This window comes from Lipotes vexillifer, unplaced genomic scaffold, assembly GCF_000442215.2.
Source record: "Lipotes vexillifer unplaced genomic scaffold, Lipotes_vexillifer_v1.1 scaffold225, whole genome shotgun sequence".
In the NCBI taxonomy this organism is placed as follows: Eukaryota; Metazoa; Chordata; class Mammalia; order Artiodactyla; family Lipotidae; genus Lipotes; species Lipotes vexillifer.
This window is the reverse complement of record NW_006787630.1, coordinates 1,779,340-1,801,107: the sequence shown is the minus strand read 5'-3', so window position 1 is coordinate 1,801,107 and position 21,768 is coordinate 1,779,340. Positions and strand designations below refer to the sequence as shown.

Sequence of the window (21,768 nt, the reverse complement as noted above, 5' to 3'; positions counted from 1 at the left end):
GCGGGCGAGACTTTGCCACACTACCTATTAAACTTGGCACCCAGTAAGCACCCCACAAGTGATTACAAAAGTCAGGGTAAACAAACACATGGCAACGTCTCCCGCTCTGTGAGCCCGCGTCCACCGACCGGCCCTCCGCCAGGTGTTTCCTGTTGAATGAGATCGAGAAGGAGGAGAATGAGAAGCTCTGGTATTACTCGCAGCTGCAGGGCCTATCCAAGCGCCTGGACGAACTCCCGCACGTGGAGACGGTGAGCGCGCCTAGTTGCCCGGGATTTTGCAGTGCCCCGCCCCGCCCCGCCCCGCCCATGGCGGGGGGCGGAGTGGAGCGGAGGCCCAGCCCTCGCCGGGGTATCGCCCCCCCTCAGACTCCCCCACAGTGAGGGCCAGTGTCTGTCTGTGTCTTGTCTGTTGGTCAGTTCAGCTGTCTGTCTGAACACCTCTCCGACAGTTCTGTCCCTCTGTCTCCCGTTGTCCCTGCCTATGTCCGTCACTCCACCTGCTAGGCCATCTGTCCCCCAGATTCCCTAGGCCAGCACCATCCCGCCTGCAGCAGTCCACGCCAGCCACCCCTGCCTGAGACCCAACCCAGGGCTGGAACTTAGGTCGAGGGCCGCCCCCTACCCAGACCCTTGGATCATCCCTCTCTCCCGTGGGCCCAGGCGCTGCAGGAGCTGAAGATGACGAGCTCCGTGGCGCCCTACGAGCAGCTGGTGCGGCAGGTGGAGGCCTTGAAGGCCGAGAACAGTCACCTGAGGCAGGAGCTTCGGGATAACTCAAGCCACTTGTCCAAGCTGGAGACAGAAACGTCTGGCATGAAGGTGCGAGGGGGCGCTGGGCGGAGGACGTGGACCCGGGTCACAGGGACAAACACCAGGGCGCTGGGCCCAGGGATGGGCAGGCAGGACAGGGGCATCTCACAGGAGGCTGGACCACCGACCGCTCTCTTTCCGGCCTCCATGTTCAGGAGGTCCTGAAGCACTTGCAGGGCAAGCTGGAGCAGGAGGCCCGAGTGCTGGTGTCCTCGGGGCAGACTGAGGTGCTGGAGCAGCTGAAAGGTGAGAGGCTGGCCTGGGGACCCGCCCCCCTGCACGTTGGGGCCAACCCTGGTCCGCTTCCTGAGGGAGCTGGGAGGAGGGGCGCAGGGGGCATGCTGACGTCAGCCTCTCCCTCTGCGCCCATCCAGCCCTGCAGATGGACATCACCAGCCTGTACAACCTCAAGTTCCAGCCCCCGGCTCTGGTCCCCGAGCCCACTGCCCGGACCCCCGAGGGAAGCCCGGTGCACAGCTCTGGGCCTTCCAAGGACAGCTTTGGGGAGCTGAGCCGGGCCACCATCCAGCTGCTGGAGGAACTGGACCGGGAACGGTGAGATGGTGGGGAACCTTGCCACAGGCAGTGGTCACAAGGCTCCACCCACATCATGAGCCCTCTTGCCCACTCCCTGCCCCATCCCCTTGTGGTGCCTCAGCCCCCTTTCCTGGCCCAATTGACCTCAGCTGGAGGACAAGGGCGGGGGGTGGTGGTGGTGTTCCTGGCAGAGGGGAAGGCTCCTGGGAGACGTCCCCAGGGGTCCTGGACACACAGGCGTCACCAGGGACAGGGCTGTGTCCAGTGCCAGGGCTCACAGTCAGGCCTGGAGCCAGAGAGACTCAAGGCAGCCTTTGTGGAGAAAGGGCTGTGGCCCAAGAAACCTGGGCCTGAGGCCAGAAGGAGGATGCAGGGTCTGGGTGCCTAGCTCTGCTCAGCTGCGTTATGTGGGGTCAGACAGGGAAGTTCTGGAGCAGCCTGGAGTTAAGTCCATGCTTTGCTGTCTGATCTCAAGCAAGAACCCTATAGCCCCTGCCAGCCTCAGACTTCTGCTCTGTAAAATGGGAATAGCAGTGTCTCCTCACAGGGTGTGACGAGGGAGACTCTACTGTACCTGGAGCAGTCGGAGCCTGAAGTTTGCCCTGTGTAGGCTAGAGGGAGATGAGCCGGTGTTCGAGACGTGTTAGAACAGCCTCCTCAGAGCCTTTCTCCGAGGACCAAAATTTACAAAGGAGTCACCTTTTCTACTTTCAAATAATTTCTGCACTCCATCCCCACCCCAGTGCCAGGGGCACCGGCGGCGAGACTTTGCCACACTACCTATTAAACTTGGCACCCAGTAAGCACCCCACAAGTGATTACAAAAGTCAGGGTAAACAAACACATGGCAACGTCTCCCGCTCTGTGAGCCCGCGTCCACCGACCGGCCCTCCGCCAGGTGTTTCCTGTTGAATGAGATCGAGAAGGAGGAGAATGAGAAGCTCTGGTATTACTCGCAGCTGCAGGGCCTATCCAAGCGCCTGGACGAACTCCCGCACGTGGAGACGGTGAGCGCGCCTAGTTGCCCGGGATTTTGCAGTGCCCCGCCCCGCCCCGCCCCGCCCATGGCGGGGGGCGGAGTGGAGCGGAGGCCCAGCCCTCGCCGGGGTATCGCCCCCCCTCAGACTCACCGAGGCCCACCCGCCCCTCCCAGCAGTTCTCGATGCAGATGGATCTGATCCGGCAGCAGCTGGAGTTCGAAGCCCAGCACATCCGCTCGCTGATGGAGGAGCGCTTCGGCACCTCGGACGAGATGGTGCAGCGGGCGCAGGTGCGGCTGGGGCGGAGCCACGCACCGGCGGGAGGATCAGAGAGCAGATATTGTTGTGGGAGGAGCGCAGATATTGTTAATGGGCGGGATTATATGCCTGCGGGCGAATCAGAGGACAGAGACTCCTGCGGGTGGGGCCTGACGCAGGAAGCGGAGCCAGAGTTAGAGCTGAGTGTGAGCGGAGCCATAGGGGGCTTAGCGCAGAGCCCGGCTCAGAGGACAGAGTCCCAGAACGATAGGGACGGGGCGACCAGTGCGAGGAACCGAGTCTGACCAAGACTTAGGCGTTGACAGTCAAATGGCGGGACCAAGTCAGAAAATAGGTGGGTCCGGAGGGATGGCCTGCGGCTTAAGTGGTGGGCGGGGCCAGAGCCTGGGCTTGAGGGTTGGACCTTGGGTGGAACCGGGAAGTGGAGTCAGATAACTGGGTGTGGGGGGGTGTTGAGAGTGGGTGGGCCATATCAAGGAGGAGGCGGGGTCAGAGCCCAGGGTGGGGTTTGGGCAATGGATGGGGCCAAACCAGGGACTGGGTGGAGTCAGCATGGGGCAGGATTTGGACTGAGGACTGGACCATATTGGGAGTGTGAGCGGAGTCGGAGACGGGTGGGATTTCCTCAGTGTGCCCTTTCTCCCACGCAGATCCGTGCTTCCCGCCTGGAGCAGATAGACAAGGAATTGCTGTCGGCGCAGGACCGGGTGCAACAGACCGAGCCCCAGGTACCAGGAGGGGCGGAGTCAGAGCCTCCTGGGTGGTGACAGCCCCAGGTAGCAGGGAGACCCCCAGGCCCTGCCCAGGGTTCAGGAATCCGTCTGCGGCCCCCGCCACATCGTCGTGGGGGTAGGGCAGGCATCAGCAGCCTGGGCGCTTTGTGGGGTGCCCCTGGGCGGAACCCGCAGGCCTGGCGTTCTCCCCACAGGCCTTGCTGGCAGTGAAGTCGATGCCGATGGATGAGGACCCAGAGGCCGAAGTCCCCACGCACCCTGAGGATGGTGCCCCTCAGCCGGGCAACAGCAAGGTGAGGGGAGTCCGGGGGGGGGGCGATGCTGAGAGGCGGGGTGGGGGCAGTGGCGGCCGGCTGGGTTGGGATACACAGTTTAGTGGGTCCTGCATCCCTGCTGCATTTGAAGGCCCCTCCCAGGTGTGGGAGGGTCATCCTGAGTTGGGGGAGGTTGGGTTGTGGTGCGGAGCCTGGCGTGGGTGTGGTTACCTGTTCTGTATATTTGGGGGGCACTCTGGACTTAGATATAGGGGGCCACCCCTAGGAGTACTGGTGAGGCTGATGGGGTGGACATTTGGCTCTCATGGGCTGGGGGCATCTCTGCAGTGGTGTGTGTGTGTGTGTGTGTTGCTCCCCGGGAGGATGCAGGGTGAGGGTAGTGGGGTGAGCAAGAGATTCTCCTGGGCTGAAGTCATAGGACTCCCATCCGTTTAGGGGGAGTGCAGGTGGGCCCGTCTGGGGCCAGGTGAGCCAGGCGGGGCTCCCCACCCTGACATCTCCTGCCTCTCGCAGGTGGAGGTGGTCTTCTGGCTGCTGTCCATGCTGGCGACGCGTGACCAGGAGGACACGGCACGGACGCTGCTCGCCATGTCCAGCTCACCTGAGAGCTGCGTGGCCATGCGCCGCTCGGGCTGCCTGCCGCTGCTGCTGCAGATCCTGCACGGCACCGAGGCCGGGGCTGGGGGTCGCAACGGGACCCCAGGGGCGCCGGGAGCCAAGGATGCGCGCATGCGCGCCAACGCAGCGCTGCACAACATCGTCTTCTCCCAGCCGGACCAGGGTCTGGCACGCAAGGAAATGCGCGTTCTGCACGTGCTCGAGCAGATCCGTGCCTACTGTGAGACCTGCTGGGACTGGCTGCAGGCCCAAGACGGTGGGCCCGAGGGCAGCGGCGCCGGCGGCGGTGAGTGAGTGAGCAGCTTCTGTGTGCTGGGCGGCAGCCTGGGCTCCCCGGGTGCCAGGGCAGCACCGCTGGCAGTAACAGCAGCCTCTGGCTTTTGCTGGGCACCTGCTCGGTGCCACGCACCGGCTGAGGCCTCCTGGGAACCTGTGAAGACAGACTGGCAAAGGGATAGCCACAAGGTGGATGCTCAAGAAACGGTTGTTGATTGAACGGATAGATTGTAGTTAACCCTCGAAAGGCGGGGGCAGAGTTTGAGATTCCTAGCTGTTGGGGCCGCCTGCAAAGTTAGTATCAGATGCTAAGCACCAGGCTGGGTGAGGCAGGCCCCTCCTTGTTCACTTCAGAGGGGCCGATGCCCTGGGGGTGACCCCGCACGCCCGGCAGGCAGCACTTTGTAAAGCTCCAGGTCTTGGCAGGTCCGCAGGGTGGAGACTGCAGGGAGGGGCGGGGACCCACCAGGCGACATTTCCTGCAGTGGAAGGGCTCTGACCCGGTCCCCTTGCCCACAGCCCCGGTTCCCATCGAGCCACAGATCTGCCAGGCCACCTGCGCCGTGATGAAGCTGTCCTTCGACGAGGAATACCGCCGTGCCATGAACGAGCTGGGTGAGTGCCCCTCGCCGCCCCTGCGAGCTGGAGCTACCCCCGATCTGGACGGCCTCCGGGCCTCACCCAGTGCAGGGCAGGTTCTCGGCACTAGTGGTCCTGGAGCTCAGAGAACAGGGGAGAGGCCGGGAAGGCAGGAGAAAAGGTGAATCAGAGCTACTGGGTGGTCGAGGCGGAGCGACCCTGTGAAGTTTTAGGTTTGGGAGTACTGAAGCATCTTTTCCGCATAAAAGTAATCAAAACATGGGGAAAGAAAACATCAAGGGCCTAATGAGGCACTTACTTCTCACCCAGCAGATGGTCAAACCACTCAAAGGTTCTGTAAGGTCTCACGTGGTCCAGCCACATAGACTCGGGCGCTCAAAACCCAATGCGGGTGTGTGTGGTGGGAAGCGCCCAGGCGCAGCCTTTCTGGGAGGGGCATCTGGAGTGGCGGACATTTAACAAGAGGGCACAGGTCTGGAGTCCTTCCTCTGCCAGCCGGTCCAGGGACGCCTGGAGGTTACCAAGCTCCTTCCAGGAGGCCTGCATACTCACTGCTATGTTGATAATTCCACGAAGATGCGATCTGCCTTTTTCACTCTCGTGCGCATGTGTGTTCAGAGGGGTTTTCCAGGCACTCCTACTCTGAGGACCGCTGGGCTGTGCGTCCTGGGGTTAAAAGATTTCTCCGTTTTCATTTCTAGTATGGTAAATATTTTTTGTTTATTGAAGTATAGGTTGATTTACAAATATTGTGTTAGTTTCAGGTGGAAAGGGATGCAGTTACATATACATTTTTTTAATATTCTTTTCCATGATGGTTTATCACAGGATATTGAATATGGTTCCCTGTGCTCTGCAGTAGGACCTTGTTGTTTATCCATCCTGTATATAATAGTTTACATCTGCTAACCTCAGCCTCCCACTCCATCCCTCCCCCCAGCCCCCTCCCCGCTGGCAACCATGAGTCTCTTCTCTGTGCCCATGAGTCTGTTTCTGTTTTGTAGATAAGTTCATTTGTGTCATATTTTAGATGCCACATAAAAGCGATATCATATGGTATTTGTCTGACTTACTTTACTTAGTATGATAATCTCTGGGTTCATCCATGTTGCTGCAAATGGCTTTATTTCATTCTTTTTTTAAGGCCGAGTAATATTCCATTGTATCTATATATACCACATCTTCTTTGTCCATTCATCTGTCAATGGATATTTAGGTCGCTTCCATGTCTTGGCTATTGTAAATGGTGCTGCTATGAACACAGGGGCGTGTGTATCTTTTCAAATTATAGTTTTGTCCAGGTATATGCTCAGGAGTGGGATTGCTGGATCATATAGTAACTCTATTTTTAGTTAAGGATCCTCCATACTGTTCTCCATAATGGCTGCACCAACTTACATCCCCACCAACAGTGTAGGAGGGTTCCCTTTTCTCCACACCCTCTCCAGCATTTGTCATTTGTAGACGTTTTAACGATGGCCATTCTGACGGGTGTGAGGTGGTAGCTCATTGTAGTTTTGATTTGCATTTCTCTAAGAATTAGTGACGTCAAGCACCTTTTCACGTGCCTGTTGGCCATCTGTATGTCTTCCTTGGAGAAATGTCTATTTAGGTCTTCTGCCCATTTTTCGATGGGGATGTTTGTTTTGTTGTTGGTGGCAGTATGATAAATATTGAGCTGTAACCCAAGTGAACTCTTTGGGGTCCTCAAAAAAATGTTCAGCGTGTACAGGGGTCCTGTGATGAAAATACTGGCATGTCACTGGTGTCCGACAGTCAGGCAAGGGATGCATGATGAGCCGAGTGGCTCATCCAGTGAAAGTGCCCCATGCACAGTTCAGTTCAACCTCTTTTTCCCTATTGTTATTTTTTTCCTTTGTGTGGGTTCCCTGGAGTGGAGTTTCCAAATTAAGAAGCAAAAAGGCTTTGGAAGCTCCCCACTCCAACTTATAATTATGTATTTAAACATTTTTAAATTTTATTTTAATTTTTTTTGGCCATGCTGCAGAGCTTATGGGATCTTAGTTCCCCAATCAGGGATTGAACCCAGGCCCTCAGCAGTGAAAGCACTGAGTCCTAACCACTGGACCACCAGGGAATTCCCTAAACATTTTTTAAAACTGTGGTGAATTATATGTAACATAAAATTTACTGTCTTAACCATTTTTAATCTTATCTTCCCAAACTGAAACCCTGTCCCCATTAACCACTCAGCCCCCCATCCCCCTCCCCAGCCCCTGGCAACCATGAACCCATGCTCTGTGTCTGTGGTTCTGCCTGTTATGGACGTTTCCCATCAATGGAATCACACACTGTGTCTGGCTTCTCTCACTGAGCATCGTGTTCTCCGGGTCCATCCATGTGGTAGCGAGGGTCAGGGCTTCACCCCTTTTCGTGGCTGAGGGACGTCCCCGTGTGTGGAGGGACACAGTGTGTTTCTCCATCATCTGGTGATGGACACTCAGGCTGTTTCCACCTTCTGGCTGTTGTGACTCGTGCTGCTGTGCACATACACATACAGGTTCGCTTTGGAAGTCTGTAGGTTTGTGTTGCTAAGCCCCTTCCCCAGGGTGGTCCCCACTGGCGTGCTCTTCAGCAAAACTGCCTCATCGGTCCCGGGTCCTGAGGACGATCCTGTTGCTGAACGAGGGGGAAGGGCTGCGTGTGTTTGGGTTCCTGCAGGTTCTTTCCCTTCTGCTCCCGCTGACCATTTACTCTTTTAAAAAAATTACTTATTTGGCTGCACCAGGTCTTAGTTGCAGCATGCAGAATCTTTTTTTTTTTAACTAAAAAAATTGTTTTGGCTGCGTTGGGGTCTTCGTTGCTGTGCGCGGGCTTTCTTTAGTGTGGCAAGCAGGGGCTGCTCTTCGTTGTGGTGCACGGGCTTCTCATTGCGGTGGCTTCTCTTGTTGCGGAGCATGGGCTCTAGGCGCACGGGCTTCAGTAGTTGTGGCACATGGGCTCAGTAGTTGTGGCTCGCGGGCTCTAGAGCGCAGGCTCAATAGTTGTGGCGCACGGGCTTAGTTCCTCCGCAGCATGTGGGATCTTCCCGGACGAGGGCTCGAACCCATATCCCCTGCATTGGCAGGTGGATTCTTAACCACTGCGCCACCAGGTAAGTCCCCATGCAGAATCTTTTAGTTGGAGCATGCAGGCTTTTAGTTGCAGCATGTGGGATCTAGATCCCTGACCAGGAATCGAACCCTGGGCGCCCCTTGCTTTGGAAGCACGGAGTCTTAACCGCTGGACCACCAGGGAAGTCCCAACCATTTACTCTTTGTAAAGTGAGAACCCAGTTGTCCTAGTGAGTAAAGAACTGTGTGTGCAGGAACCTCCCTGGCGGTCCAGTGGTTAAGACTCCGTGCTTCCACTGCAGGGGCCGTGGGTCTGATCCCTGGTCGGGGAACTAAGATCGCACATGCTGCATGGCATGGCCAAAAAATTAAAAAAGAAGGAAAAAAAAGTCGTGTGTATGTGCCATCAGCAGTGGCTCCTGAGCACACGCCGTCCGGTCCGTCCTGGGGACGCAGCGGGGCAGCCACCAGCCCTGCCTTCAGTGGCTTGCTGGCTAATGGTTTGGGAACTTCTCATCTGGGGAGTTGGGGGCTTCCCTGAGGAAGTCACTCTTTGAGCAGAAGGTGACCCAGGAAACTGGGTGAACAGTGGGGAAGAGCATCCCGGGCAGAGGGAACAGCATGTGCAAAGACCCGGCAGCCGGACGAAGTGTGACTGGGGGCTGAGGGCAGAAAAGAGGCGGGTGTGAAGGCGCAGGGCACACACGGGGCTGGGCCAGCCAGGCTGCCTGGAGGAGGTATCCTCAGAGTTGGGCTTCAAAGGTGGGCTTGAGGAGAGCAGATCGGAGGGGAGGGCGTATCGGTAGAGTGAGCTGCGCGGGCAGAGGCTGGGAGGTGGGCAGGTGGGGTGGTGAGGGGCGCCCACCTGCCCCCAGCCCTGCCATGTCCGCACAGGTGGGCTGCAGGCCGTGGCGGAGTTACTGCAGGTCGACTATGAGATGCACAAGATGACCCGGGACCCTCTCAACCTGGCCCTGCGCCGATACGCCGGCATGACCCTCACCAACCTAACCTTCGGGGACGTCGCCAACAAGGTGCCTGGGTGGGCCGGCGGGCGGGCCAGCATCGCCCAGGACAAGCCCTGCTGGCCTCCTCCCGCCTCTCAGTGCTGCTTCGAGGCGGGGACAGCTGGGGAGACTGAGGCCTAGGGTCCAGGCCACCATCCTCTTGGCCCCTCTGCTGCGGCCCCTGTGGAGTGGGGGCCCCTGGGCCTGGGCAGGGTGTCTGCGCCTGCCTGAGCCTCGGTCTTCTCATCGGAGCAACAGGGCGAGTGCTCTCCCTCCGCTGTGGTGGTGAAGATGGGGGGGTGGGGTTCGAGCTCCAGCACATAGTAGGTGCTCAGTCAACGCGGGAGGTGCCCCTGCCCGCCCCCCTCCCCGCCATGGCATGACTCCCGTGTCACCCCACAGGCTGCACTGTGTGCCCGCCGGGGCTGCATAGAGGCCATCGTGGCCCAGCTGGCGTCCGAGAGTGAGGAGCTGCACCAGGTACCCGGGGGGGCTGCGGTGCTGCCGGGGGTGGGGGGCAACCCTGGGCTCTGCCACCTGCTGCCGTGGAGCTTGCGGGTGGGCCCTGTGAGCCACCCTGGAAGCCAGGCCCGGGCCCACATGGCCTGCCTGCACTCGCCCAGGTGGTGTCCAGCATCCTGCGCAACCTGTCCTGGAGGGCGGACATCAACAGCAAGAAGGTGCTGAGGGAGGCGGGCAGCATGACGGCCCTGATGCAATGCGTCCTGCGAGCCTCCAAGGTGGGCACGGGGCAGGGTGGCGGGGGCCACGGCTGCAGAGTGCCAGCCACGTGGCTGGGAGGCACTGGCAGCAGGTGGTGAGTTCGCCACCTTGGGGGACAGTCAGGCCAGACAGACAACCTGCCACCTGGCAGTGGGTCCAGGCCGGGGGCTTCCAACCAAAAAGATCTTGCTGTGGCCGCTTGTGTTACTTTTGTTTTTACTGCGGTACAAGGGCCTCTCACTGTCGTGGCCCCTCCCGCTGCGGAGCACAGGCTCCGGACGCGCAGGCTCAGCAGCCATGGCTCACGGGCCCAGCCGCTCCACAGCATGTGGGATCCTCCCGGACCGGGGCATGAACCCGCGTCCCCTGCATCGGCAGGCGGACTCTCAACCACTGCGCCACCAGGGAAGCCCCTGGTTGTGTTACTTTTGACTTCTACTCGAAGAGGCATTTGGGTGGCTTGTGTCGGCGCCTCGAGAGAGAGGGCCCGGAGGTGGGTGGGGCTGGGGCCCCTGCCGCTGACCCCCTCCTGCTCCTGCCCTGTGCCCAGGAGTCCACCCTGAAGAGCGTGCTCAGCGCCCTGTGGAACCTCTCAGCGCACAGCACAGAGAACAAGGCCGCCATCTGCCAGGTGGACGGCGCCCTGGGCTTCCTGGTCAGCACACTGACCTACAAGTGCCAAAGCAACTCGCTGGCCATCATCGAGAGCGGAGGCGGCATCCTGCGCAACGTGTCAAGCCTCATCGCCACCCGTGAGGACTACAGGTCAGCAGGGGGCGTGGGGGAGGGTGCTGGGCAGGGGGAGCCCAGAAGCAGTTGGCCTGGGGCTGGCGGCTCCCCCTCTGCGCTGAACCACGGGGAGCCTCACCTCGTCCAGCGAATGGGTCGGCTCGATGCATCCCCGGTCGCTGACTGTTTTTAGTATAAATACATCCCCAGTACTGGATAGGATGTACTCGTACCACATTTTAAATTAACTTAGTAAAAATATACGTAGCATTCTAAGTCATATTAATAATGCTTGTTCTTTTTCAAACTATTATGCGCTAAGTAGTAAACAACGATTATTCTTCATTAACATATATAAACTTCTTACTAGGTAACGTTAACAGTAAGTAATGCTTCTAACGTATGAAAACACGTAACCGTTAAAAAGTATAAGTATATCCCAAATAATGCATGGGATATACTTGCGCTAAAGATTTTACCAATTAAAATAAAACATTATTTATTAATAATGCTAATGACTGACAACAAATATTTAGATTTCTGTTTACTTTAAAAGTACTATCTTTAGTATAAATACACCCAAAACACTGCACGGGATATACTTCTACTAAATTTTAAATTAACTTAGTAAAAATATACACAATATTCTGAATAATATTAATAATAAATACTTGTTCTTTATTAAAATATTACTCACTAAGCAATATTAATAAATAAAACAATGCTTATTCTTCATTAGCATAACTATTACCTACTAAGTAACATTAATAATAAGTAATACTTCTAATGTATGAAAATACATAGCTATTAAAAACTATAAGAAGGGCTTCCCTGGTGGCGCAGTGGTTGGGAGTCCGCCTGCCGATGCAGGGGATGCGGGTTCGTGCCCCGGTCCCGCGTCCCCTGCATCGGCAGGCGGACTCTCAACCACTGCGCCACCAGGGAAGCCCCTGGTTGTGTTACTTTTGACTTCTACTCGAAGAGGCATTTGGGTGGCTTGTGTCGGCGCCTCGAGAGAGAGGGCCCGGAGGTGGGTGGGGCTGGGGCCCCTGCCGCTGACCCCCTCCTGCTCCTGCCCTGTGCCCAGGAGTCCACCCTGAAGAGCGTGCTCAGCGCCCTGTGGAACCTCTCAGCGCACAGCACAGAGAACAAGGCCGCCATCTGCCAGGTGGACGGCGCCCTGGGCTTCCTGGTCAGCACACTGACCTACAAGTGCCAAAGCAACTCGCTGGCCATCATCGAGAGCGGAGGCGGCATCCTGCGCAACGTGTCAAGCCTCATCGCCACCCGTGAGGACTACAGGTCAGCAGGGGGCGTGGGGGAGGGTGCTGGGCAGGGGGAGCCCAGAAGCAGTTGGCCTGGGGCTGGCGGCTCCCCCTCTGCGCTGAACCACGGGGAGCCTCACCTCGTCCAGCGAATGGGTCGGCTCGATGCATCCCCGGTCGCTGACTGTTTTTAGTATAAATACATCCCCAGTACTGGATAGGATGTACTCGTACCACATTTTAAATTAACTTAGTAAAAATATACGTAGCATTCTAAGTCATATTAATAATGCTTGTTCTTTTTCAAACTATTATGCGCTAAGTAGTAAACAACGATTATTCTTCATTAACATATATAAACTTCTTACTAGGTAACGTTAACAGTAAGTAATGCTTCTAACGTATGAAAACACGTAACCGTTAAAAAGTATAAGTATATCCCAAATAATGCATGGGATATACTTGCGCTAAAGATTTTACCAATTAAAATAAAACATTATTTATTAATAATGCTAATGACTGACAACAAATATTTAGATTTCTGTTTACTTTAAAAGTACTATCTTTAGTATAAATACACCCAAAACACTGCACGGGATATACTTCTACTAAATTTTAAATTAACTTAGTAAAAATATACACAATATTCTGAATAATATTAATAATAAATACTTGTTCTTTATTAAAATATTACTCACTAAGCAATATTAATAAATAAAACAATGCTTATTCTTCATTAGCATAACTATTACCTACTAAGTAACATTAATAATAAGTAATACTTCTAATGTATGAAAATACATAGCTATTAAAAACTATAAGAAGGGCTTCCCTGGTGGCGCAGTGGTTGGGAGTCCGCCTGCCGATGCAGGGGATGCGGGTTCGTGCCCCGGTCTGGGAGGATCCCACGTGCCGTGGAGCGGCTGGGCCCGTGGGCCATGGCCGTTGGGCCTGCTTGTCCGGAGCCTGTGCTCCACAATGGGAGAGGCCACGGCAGTGGGAGGCCCACATACCCCAAAAAAAAAAAAAAAAAAAAAAAAAAAAACTATAAGAATATCTGAAATATTCTATGGGGTATACTGAATTTTAAATTAAATTATTAAAAATAAAAATGCAGGGCTTCCCTGGTGGCGCAGTGGTTGAGAGTCCGTCTGCCAATGCAGGGGGACGAGGGTTCATGCCCCGTTCCGGGAAGAACCCACGTGCCACGGAGCAGCTGGGCCCGTGAGCCATGGCCGCTGAGCCTGTGTGTCCGGAGCCTGTGCTCTGCAACGGGAGAGGCCACAACAGTGAGAGGCCCGCGTACCGCAAAAAACAAAAAAAAACATGATTTTCTAAATAATAGTAAAAATGTGTTATTAAAATAAATAAAATTATTTGTTAATACTACTAATAAATAATGCTTCAGATGTATGAAAACACATAACTTTCAAAAAGCATATCCTAAATACTGCATGGGACATGCTTGTGCTAAAAACTTTATCAATTATAATAAAACATTAATTTACTAATTATGCTAATAATTGATAAACAATACTTAGATTTTTGTTTTCTTTTAAAAACACTATGTTTAGTATATTCCCAAATGTTGCATGGGAGATACTTGTGCTAAAGCTCTTACCAAGTAAAATAAATCATTTATTTACTAGTAATGCCAATAATTAAGAGACAATACTTAATATTTTTAAAAGCAAACAGGAATCTGTCTTTAGTATATCCCAAATATCACACGATTTAGATGCCCTAAATGAGTTACAGTATACACTACTATACATAAAATAGGTAATCAACAGGACTTACTGTGTAGCACAGGGAACTCCAATCAATAGTCTCTAATAACCTAAATGGGAAAAGAAGCTGAAAAAGAACGGATATATGTATATGTATAACTGAATCACTTAGCTGTACACCTGAAAGTCACACAACACTGTAAATCAGCTGTACTCCAATGTACAATAAAAATTAAAGAAATAAAATGAGATGGTTTTAATGAAATTTCATTTTAAGTAATAAGTAATAAGGCTTCCCTGGTGGCGTAGTGGTTGAGAGTCCGCCTGCCGATGCACGGGACGCGGGTTCGTGCCCCGGTCCAGGAAGATCCCACATGCCGCAGAGTGGCTGGGCCCGTGAGACAAGGTGGCTGGACCTGTGTGTCCGGAGCCTGTGATCCATAACGGGAGAGGCCAGAATAGTGAGAGGCCTGCGTACTGCCAAAAAAAAAAAAAAAAAAAAAAAAAGCAAACTTTTCTAAATAATAGTAAAATGTTATTAAAATAAATAAAATTATTTGTTAATACTACTAATAAATAATGCTTCAGATGTATGAAAACACATAAGTTTGAAAAAGCATATCCTAAATACTGCATGGGACACGCTTGTGCTAAAGATATTATCAATTAAAATAAAACATTAATTTACTAATTATGCTAATAATTAACAAACAATACTTAGAGTTTTGTTTTCTTTTAAAAACACTATCTTTAGTATATTCCCGAATGTTGCATGGGAGATACTTGTGCTAAAGGTCTTACCATGTAAAATAAGACATTTATTTACTGATAATACCAATAATTAAGAAACAATACTTAGTATTTTTAAAAGCAAACAGAAATCTGTCTTTAGTGTATCCCAAATATCACACGATTTAGGTGCCCTAAATGAGTTATAGTATACACTACTATACATAAAATAGGTAATCAACAGGACCTACTGTGTAGCACAGGAGACTCCAATCAATAGTCTCTAATAACCTAAATGGGAAAAGAATCTGAAAAAGAACAGATATATGTATATGTATAACTGAATCACTTAGCTGTACACCTGACAGTAACACAACACTGTAAATCAGCTGTACTCTAATGTACAATAAAAATTAAAGAAATAAAATGACTTTTTTTTTTTTTTTTTTTATTTTAAATTATAAGTAATAGGGGCTTCCCTGGTGGCGCAGTGGTTGAGAGTCTGCCTGCTGATGCAGGGGACACGGGTTCGTGTCCCGGTCCGGGAAGATCCCGAGCACAGGCTCCGGACACGCAGGCTCAGCAGCCATGGCCCACGGGCCCAGCCGCTCCGCGGCATGTGGGATCTTCCCGGACCGGGACACGAACCCGTGTCCCCTGCATCAGCAGGCAGACTCTCAACCACTGCGCCACCAGGGAAGCCCCTATTACTTATAATTTAAAATGAAATTTCATTAAAACCATCTCATTTTATTTCTTTAATTTTTATTGTACATTGGAGTACAGCTGATTTACAGTGTTGTGTTACTTTCAGGTGTACAGCTAAGTGATTCAGTTATACATATACATATATCCGTTCCTTTTCAGATCCTTTTCCCATTTAGGTTATTAGAGACTACTGATTGGAGTTCCCTGTGCTACACAGTAGGTCCTGTTGATTACTTATTTTTTGTATAGTAGTGTATAGTATAACTCATTTTAGGGCACCTAAATCGTGTAATTTTGGGGATATACTAAAGACAGATTTCTGTTTGCTTTTAAAAATACTAAGTATTGTTTCTTAATTATTGGCATTACTAGTAAATTAATGATTTATTTTACATGGTAAGAGCTTTAGCACAAGTATCTCCCATGCAACATTCGGGAATATACTAAAGATGGTGTTTTTAAAAGAAAACAGAAATCTAAATATTGTTTGTTAATTATTAGCATAATTAGTAAATTAATATTTTATTTTAATTGATAAAGTCTTTAGGACAAGCATGTCCCATGCAGTATTTAGGATATGCTTCTTGAAAGTTATGTGTTTTCATACATCTGAAGCATTCTTTATTAGTAGTATTTTCAAATAACTTTATTTATTTTAATAAAGAACACATTTTTACTATATTTAGAAAATAATGCGGAACGGCTGGGCCCGTGAGACAAGGCGGCTGAACCTATGTGTCCGGAGCCTGTGCTCCGTAACGGGGGAGGCCACAACAGTGAGAGGCCCAGGTACCACAAAAAAATAAAAAGCATTCTTTTCTAAATAATAGTAAAACTCTGTTCTTTATTAAAATAAATAAAATTATTTGTTAATACTGCTAATAAATAATGCTTCAGATGTATGAAAACACATAACTTTCAAAAAGCATATCTTAAATACTGCATGGGACATGCTTATGCTAAAGACTTTATCAATTAAAATAAAACATTAATTTACTAATTATGCTAATAATTAACAAACAATAGTTAGATGTTTGTTTTCTTTTAAAAACACTATCTTTAGTATATTCCCAAACGTTGCATGGGAGATACTTGTGCTAAAGATCTTACCATGTAAAATAAAACATTTATTTACTAGTAACGCCAAAAATTAAGAAACAATACTTACTATTTTTAAAAGCAAACAGGAATCTGTCTTTAGTATATCCCAAATATCACACGATTTAGGTGCCCTAAATGAGTTATAGTATACACTACTATACATAAAATAGGTAATCAACAGGACCCACTGTGTAGCACAGGGAACTCCAATCAATAGTCTCTAATAACCTAAATGGGAAAAGAATCTGAAAAAGAACAGATATATGTATATGTATAACTGAATCACTTAGCTGTACACCTGAAAGTCACACAACACTGTAAATCAGCTGTACTCCAATGTAAAATAAAAATTAAAGAAATAAAATGAGATGGTTTTAATGAAATTTGATTTTAAATAATAAGTAATAGGGGTTTCCCTGGTTGCGCAGTGGTTGAGAGTCCTCCTGCCGATGCAGGGGACACGGGTTCGTGCCCCGGTCCGGCCGTGAGCCATGGCTGCTGAGCCTGCGCGTCCAGAGCCTGTGATCCGCAACGGGAGAGCCCACAGCAGTGAGAGTGCCGCATAGCGGGGGCGGGGGGAGTAAATAATAAGTAATATTAACACATTAGTATTGTTTCATAAATAGTTTGTTGAGATTAATAAACGAAAGCTTTCACACAACTACAGCACATTCAATATTTGGGATATGCTTTTACTAAAAATGTATCCCCTCCTTTGAAATGCAAAGTTACCTGGGCACCTTCCGTTTTGACTTGCCGCATGTGGCCACGGTCCTGACGGCGGGCGGGCGTCCGCTGGGCTGGGGTCCGTGCTGGGCGGGGGCCTGACACACCCCTCCCGCCCCTCCTCACCCCTCGGGCCCCCGCAGGCAGGTGCTGCGGGACCACAACTGCCTGCAGACGCTGCTCCAGCACCTGACGTCGCACAGCCTGACCATCGTGAGCAACGCATGTGGCACGCTCTGGAACCTGTCAGCCCGCAGCGCCGGTGACCAGGAGCTGCTGTGGGACCTGGGCGCTGTGGGTATGCTGCGCAACCTGGTGCACTCCAAGCACAAGATGATCGCCATGGGCAGTGCCGCCGCCCTGCGCAACCTGCTGGCCCACCGGCCCGCCAAGTACCAGGTGGCGGCCACCGCCGTCTCCCCCGGCGCCTGTGCGCCCAGCCTGTACGTGCGCAAGCAGCGGGCGCTGGAGGCTGCGCTGGACGCGCGGCACCTGGCGCAGGCACTCAACCACCTGGAGAAGCAGGGCCTGCCCGAGGCCGAGGCCGCCTCCAAGAAGCCGCTGCCTCCCCTGCGCCACCTGGACGGCCTGGCCCAGGACTACGCTTCCGACTCGGGCTGCTTCGATGATGACGACGCACCCTCCCTGGCCACCGCCGCTGCCGCCACTGCCGAGCCCACCAGTCCCGCCGTGCTGCCCCTCTTCCTGGGCAGCCCCTTCCTGCAGGGCCAGGCGCTGGCCCGCGCCCCACCCGCCCGCCGGGGCGGCCTGGAGTCCGAGAAGGAGGCCGGCAGGGAGGCAGCTGTGGCGGCCAGGGCCAAGGCCAAGCTGGCACTGGCAGTGGCGCGCATCGACCGGCTGGTGGAGGACATCTCGGCCCTGCACACCTCGTCCGACGACAGCTTCAGCCTCAGCTCTGGGGATCCCGGGCAAGAGGCCCCGAGGGAGGGCCGTGCGCACTCCTGCTCCCCTTGCCGGGGGCCCGAGGCGGGGCGGCGAGAGGCCGGCGGCCGGGCTCACCCGCTGCTGCGGCTCAAGGCGGCCCACGCCAGCCTCTCCAACGACAGTCTTAACAGCGGCAGCACCAGCGACGGGCATTGTCCCCGCGAGCACTCGCAGCCCTGCTCGCTGGCCGCGCTGGCCGAGCATTGCGAGGGACCCCTGTGCGGCCAGGCGCGGCCCAGCCGGCTTGACCTCAACCTGCCCAGCGGCCAGGTTGAGTCCAAGGCCCGGGACACCGCGGCCACAGATGCCCGCGTGTGCACCATCAAGCTGTCGCCCACCTACCAGCATGTGCCTCTGCTTGAGGGCACTGCCAGAGCGGGCGCGGGTTCCCTGGCCCCCAGGGCCCGGAAACAGGCCTGGCTGCCCGCAGAGGACCTGAGCAAGGTGCCCGAGAAGCTGGCGGCGGAGAAGGCGCCCCTCTGCCTATCTCGCTGCAGCTCCCTGTCCTCACTATCCTCGGCCGGCCGCCCAGGGCCCAGTGAGGCCGGGGACCTGGACGACAGCGACTCGTCCCTGGAGGGGCTGGAGGAGGCTGGCCCCAGCGAGGCCAGGCTGGATGGGGCCTGGCAGGGGCCGGGTGCCGCCTCCCTGCCCATGGCCATCCCAGTGCCTCAGCGGGGCCGGGGCCTGGGGGTGGAGGATGCCACGCCGTCCAGCTCGTCTGAGAACTGCGTGCAGGAGACGCCGCTGGTGCTGAGCCGCTGCAGCTCGGTCAGCTCGCTGGGCAGCTTCGAGAGCCCATCCATCGCCAGCTCCGTCGCCAGCGACCCGTGCAGCGGGCTGGGCAGCGGTACAGTCAGCCCCAGTGAGCTGCCCGACAGCCCCGGGCAGACCATGCCACCGAGCCGCAGCAAGACGCCCCCGCCGGCCCCCGCGCCGCCAGGCGAGCGTGAGGTCACTCAGTTCAGCCTGCAGTGGGAGAGCTACGTGAAGCGCTTCCTGGACATCGCCGACTGCCGGGAGCGCTGCCGGCTGCCGTCCGAGCTGGACGCGGGCAGCGTGCGGTTCACCGTGGAGAAGCCCGACGAGAACTTCTCGTGTGCTTCCAGCCTGAGCGCGCTGGCCCTGCACGAGCTCTACGTGCAGAAGGACGTGGAGCTGCGGCTGCTGCCCCCGGCCTGCCCTGAGCGCAGCAGTGTGGGAGGTGTGGGCCCCGGGCACCGCCGGCGGGACGAGGCCAGCGGCCGCCTCGAAGGGCCAACATCCACCGACCGGGACCTGGAGCTGCTGCGCGAGTGCCTGGGTGGGGCCGTGCCCGCCCGGCTCCGCAAGGTGGCCTCAGCGCTGGTGCCTGGCCACCGCACCCTGCCCGTGCCCGTCTACATGCTGGTGCCCGCCCCGGCACGGGAGGATGAGTCCTGCACCGACTCGGCCGAGGGCACGCCGGTCACCTTCTCCAGCGCCACCTCCCTCAGTGAGGAGACACTGCAGGGACCCCCTGGGGACGGCGGGCCTGCACAGGGGCAGAAGGCTGTGGGCCGTGCCGCCCCCACCAGGCAGCCCGCCGGGCACCGGCACAGGGCAGGGGGCACGGGCCGGAGCACAGAGCAGCCCCGGGGGGCTGGCAGGAGCCGCGCAGGGCTGGAGCTGCCCCTCTGCCGGCCCCCTAGCGCCTGCAGGGACAGGGACAGCTCCCGCCCGGGCCGGGCGCATGGGGACGGGGCCCTACAGTCTCTGTGCCTCACGACACCCACCGAGGAGGCCGTGTACTGCTTCTATGGCAACGACTCAGACGAGGAGCCGTCCGCGGCAGCGGCGGCAGCACCCCCGCGGCGGGCATCTGCGATCCCCCGCGCGGTGAAGAGGGAGTACCCGGCTGCTGGCAGGAAGGAGGTGCAGGCCGTGCCCAAGGTCACGCCGCCCAAGGCTGCTGCGCCCAAGGTCGCGCCGCCCGCCCGGGCTCAGCCCAGCCTCATCGCTGATGAGACGCCACCATGCTACTCCCTGAGCTCCTCCGCCAGCTCCCTGAGTGAGCCTGAGCCCTTTGAGCGCACGGCCAGCCGGCCCCGGGCCCGCGAGCCAGGGGTCACCAAGGACCCAGGCCCCGGGGGCAGGCGGGACAGCGCCCCCCGCCCGCGGGCCGAGGCAGACCTGCTCCGGCGCTGCACTGGCTCAGCCGTGCCCAGGCGCCGGCCCCAGGTGTCTGGCCCAGGGTGCCACCAGTCCAGAGCGGTGCAGCAGAAGAGGCCAGCAGAGGGGCCCCGGGAGCACAGTGAGGAGGCGGCGGGCTCGGACCACGCCTCAGACCTGGACAGCGTCGAGTGGCGCGCCATCCAGGAGGGGGCCAACTCCATCGTCACATGGCTACACCAGGCAGCGGAGGCAGCCACCCACAAGGCCTCCTCTGAGTCCGACTCCGTTCTGTCCTTTGCCTCAGGGCGGTCGGTGGGCTCCACCCTGCAGCTTCCTCTGCACAGGAAGGGTCGAAGGCCAAGGGCAGAGGGTCAGGCGGGCAGTGCCATGCGGCCAGAGAAACGGGACAGGGCTGTAGCCCAGCGCAGCGGCGGCCTGGAGAAGCCACGTGGCACTCAGAAGGCCGCGTCCGGGGTGCCAGCCGTGCTCCGGGGACGGACGGTGATCTACATGCCCAGCCCAGCCACCCGGGCCCAGCCCAAAGGTGCCCCTGGGCCCCGCAATGTGCCGAGAAAGACGGGAGTCCCAAGTCCAGTGCAGCCAGCAGCCCCCGCCAAAACCCCCGGCCCTGGGCAGCAGCGGTCTCGAAGCCTGCACCGACCCGGCAAGATCTCGGAGCTGGTGGCGCTGAGCCCCCCTCAGAGGAGCGCCACGCCACCGGCCCGCCTCGCCAAGACCCCCTCGTCGAGCTCCTCCCAGACCTCCCCGGCCTCACAGCCTCTGCCGAGGAGGTCACCCCCGGCCGCCCAGGCCGCAGGAACCCTGCCCGGCCCCGGGGCCTCCCCCGCAACCAAGACTCCCGCCCGGGCCCTGCTGGCCAAGCAGCACAAGACACAGAAGTCGCCCGTGCGGATCCCCTTCATGCAGAGGCCCACCAGGCGGGTGCTGCCACCCCTGGCCAGGGCAGCCCCGGAGCCAGGTCCAAGCACCCGAGGGGGCCGCCCAGGGCTCGTGCGTGTGGCCTCCGCCCGCTCCAGCGGCAGCGTGGCCTCCGCCCGCTCCAGCGGCAGCGAGGCCTCTGACCGCTCCGGTTTCCGGAGGCAGCTGACCTTCATCAAGGAGTCGCCGGGCCTGCTGCGCCGCCGACGCACCGAACTGTCCACCGCCGAGGCCGCCACCCCGGCTGCCCAGGCAGGCCTACCCCGCCGCAGCCGGCCCGCGCTACCCGCCGTCTTCCTATGCTCCTCGCGCTGTGATGAGCTGCGGGCGGCCTCCCGGCAGGCTCCCGCCCCACAGCGGCCCCCCACGGCCCGGCCCGGCCTGGGCGAGCGGCCGCCCCGGCGCACCAGCTCTGAGAGCCCGTCTCGCCTGCCCATCCGCACGCCGGCCGCCTGGCCCAATACGGTCAAGCGCTACGCCTCCCTGCCTCACATCAGTGTGGCCCGCGGGCCCGACGCCCCTGTGCCTGTGGCAGACAACGCGCCCCGCAGCAGCACCGGGGAGGCCGCGCCGGGCACCACGTGGCGTCGCATCCGGGACGAGGACGTCCCGCACATCCTGCGGAGCACGCTGCCCCCCCGCGCCCTGCCCCTGCTGGGCTCCTCACCGGAGGACGGCCCCACAGGCCCTCCGCAGCGCAAGACCAGCGACGCCGTGGTCCAGACCGAGGACTTCGCGGCTGCCAAGACCAACTCGAGCACGTCCCCAAGCCTGGAGAGCTGGGTGACCCCACAGGCCACGACCAGCGGCGCCCCCTCCCTCCTCCTCGGCAGCGACGTGGACGGGCC

General features: G+C 56.2%; 1 protein-coding gene across 1 annotated transcript in view; it reads left to right on the top strand.

Moving 5' to 3' along the window:
- Nucleotides 1-680: 680 nt before the first annotated feature.
- Nucleotides 681-21,768, top strand: part of APC2 (APC regulator of Wnt signaling pathway 2) — a 30,216-nt gene continuing 9,128 nt past the window's right edge. Inside the window, exons 1-14 of the mRNA XM_007460441.1 lie at nucleotides 681-821; nucleotides 968-1,058; nucleotides 1,187-1,367; nucleotides 2,248-2,356; nucleotides 2,503-2,619; nucleotides 3,259-3,336; nucleotides 3,537-3,635; nucleotides 4,131-4,521; nucleotides 5,031-5,126; nucleotides 9,080-9,219; nucleotides 9,595-9,672; nucleotides 9,816-9,932; nucleotides 10,466-10,680; nucleotides 17,047-21,765. Of these exons, the coding sequence (XP_007460503.1) occupies nucleotides 681-821; nucleotides 968-1,058; nucleotides 1,187-1,367; nucleotides 2,248-2,356; nucleotides 2,503-2,619; nucleotides 3,259-3,336; nucleotides 3,537-3,635; nucleotides 4,131-4,521; nucleotides 5,031-5,126; nucleotides 9,080-9,219; nucleotides 9,595-9,672; nucleotides 9,816-9,932; nucleotides 10,466-10,680; nucleotides 17,047-21,765 (6,572 nt within the window). The remainder of the gene's footprint in view (nucleotides 822-967; nucleotides 1,059-1,186; nucleotides 1,368-2,247; nucleotides 2,357-2,502; nucleotides 2,620-3,258; nucleotides 3,337-3,536; nucleotides 3,636-4,130; nucleotides 4,522-5,030; nucleotides 5,127-9,079; nucleotides 9,220-9,594; nucleotides 9,673-9,815; nucleotides 9,933-10,465; nucleotides 10,681-17,046; nucleotides 21,766-21,768) is intronic.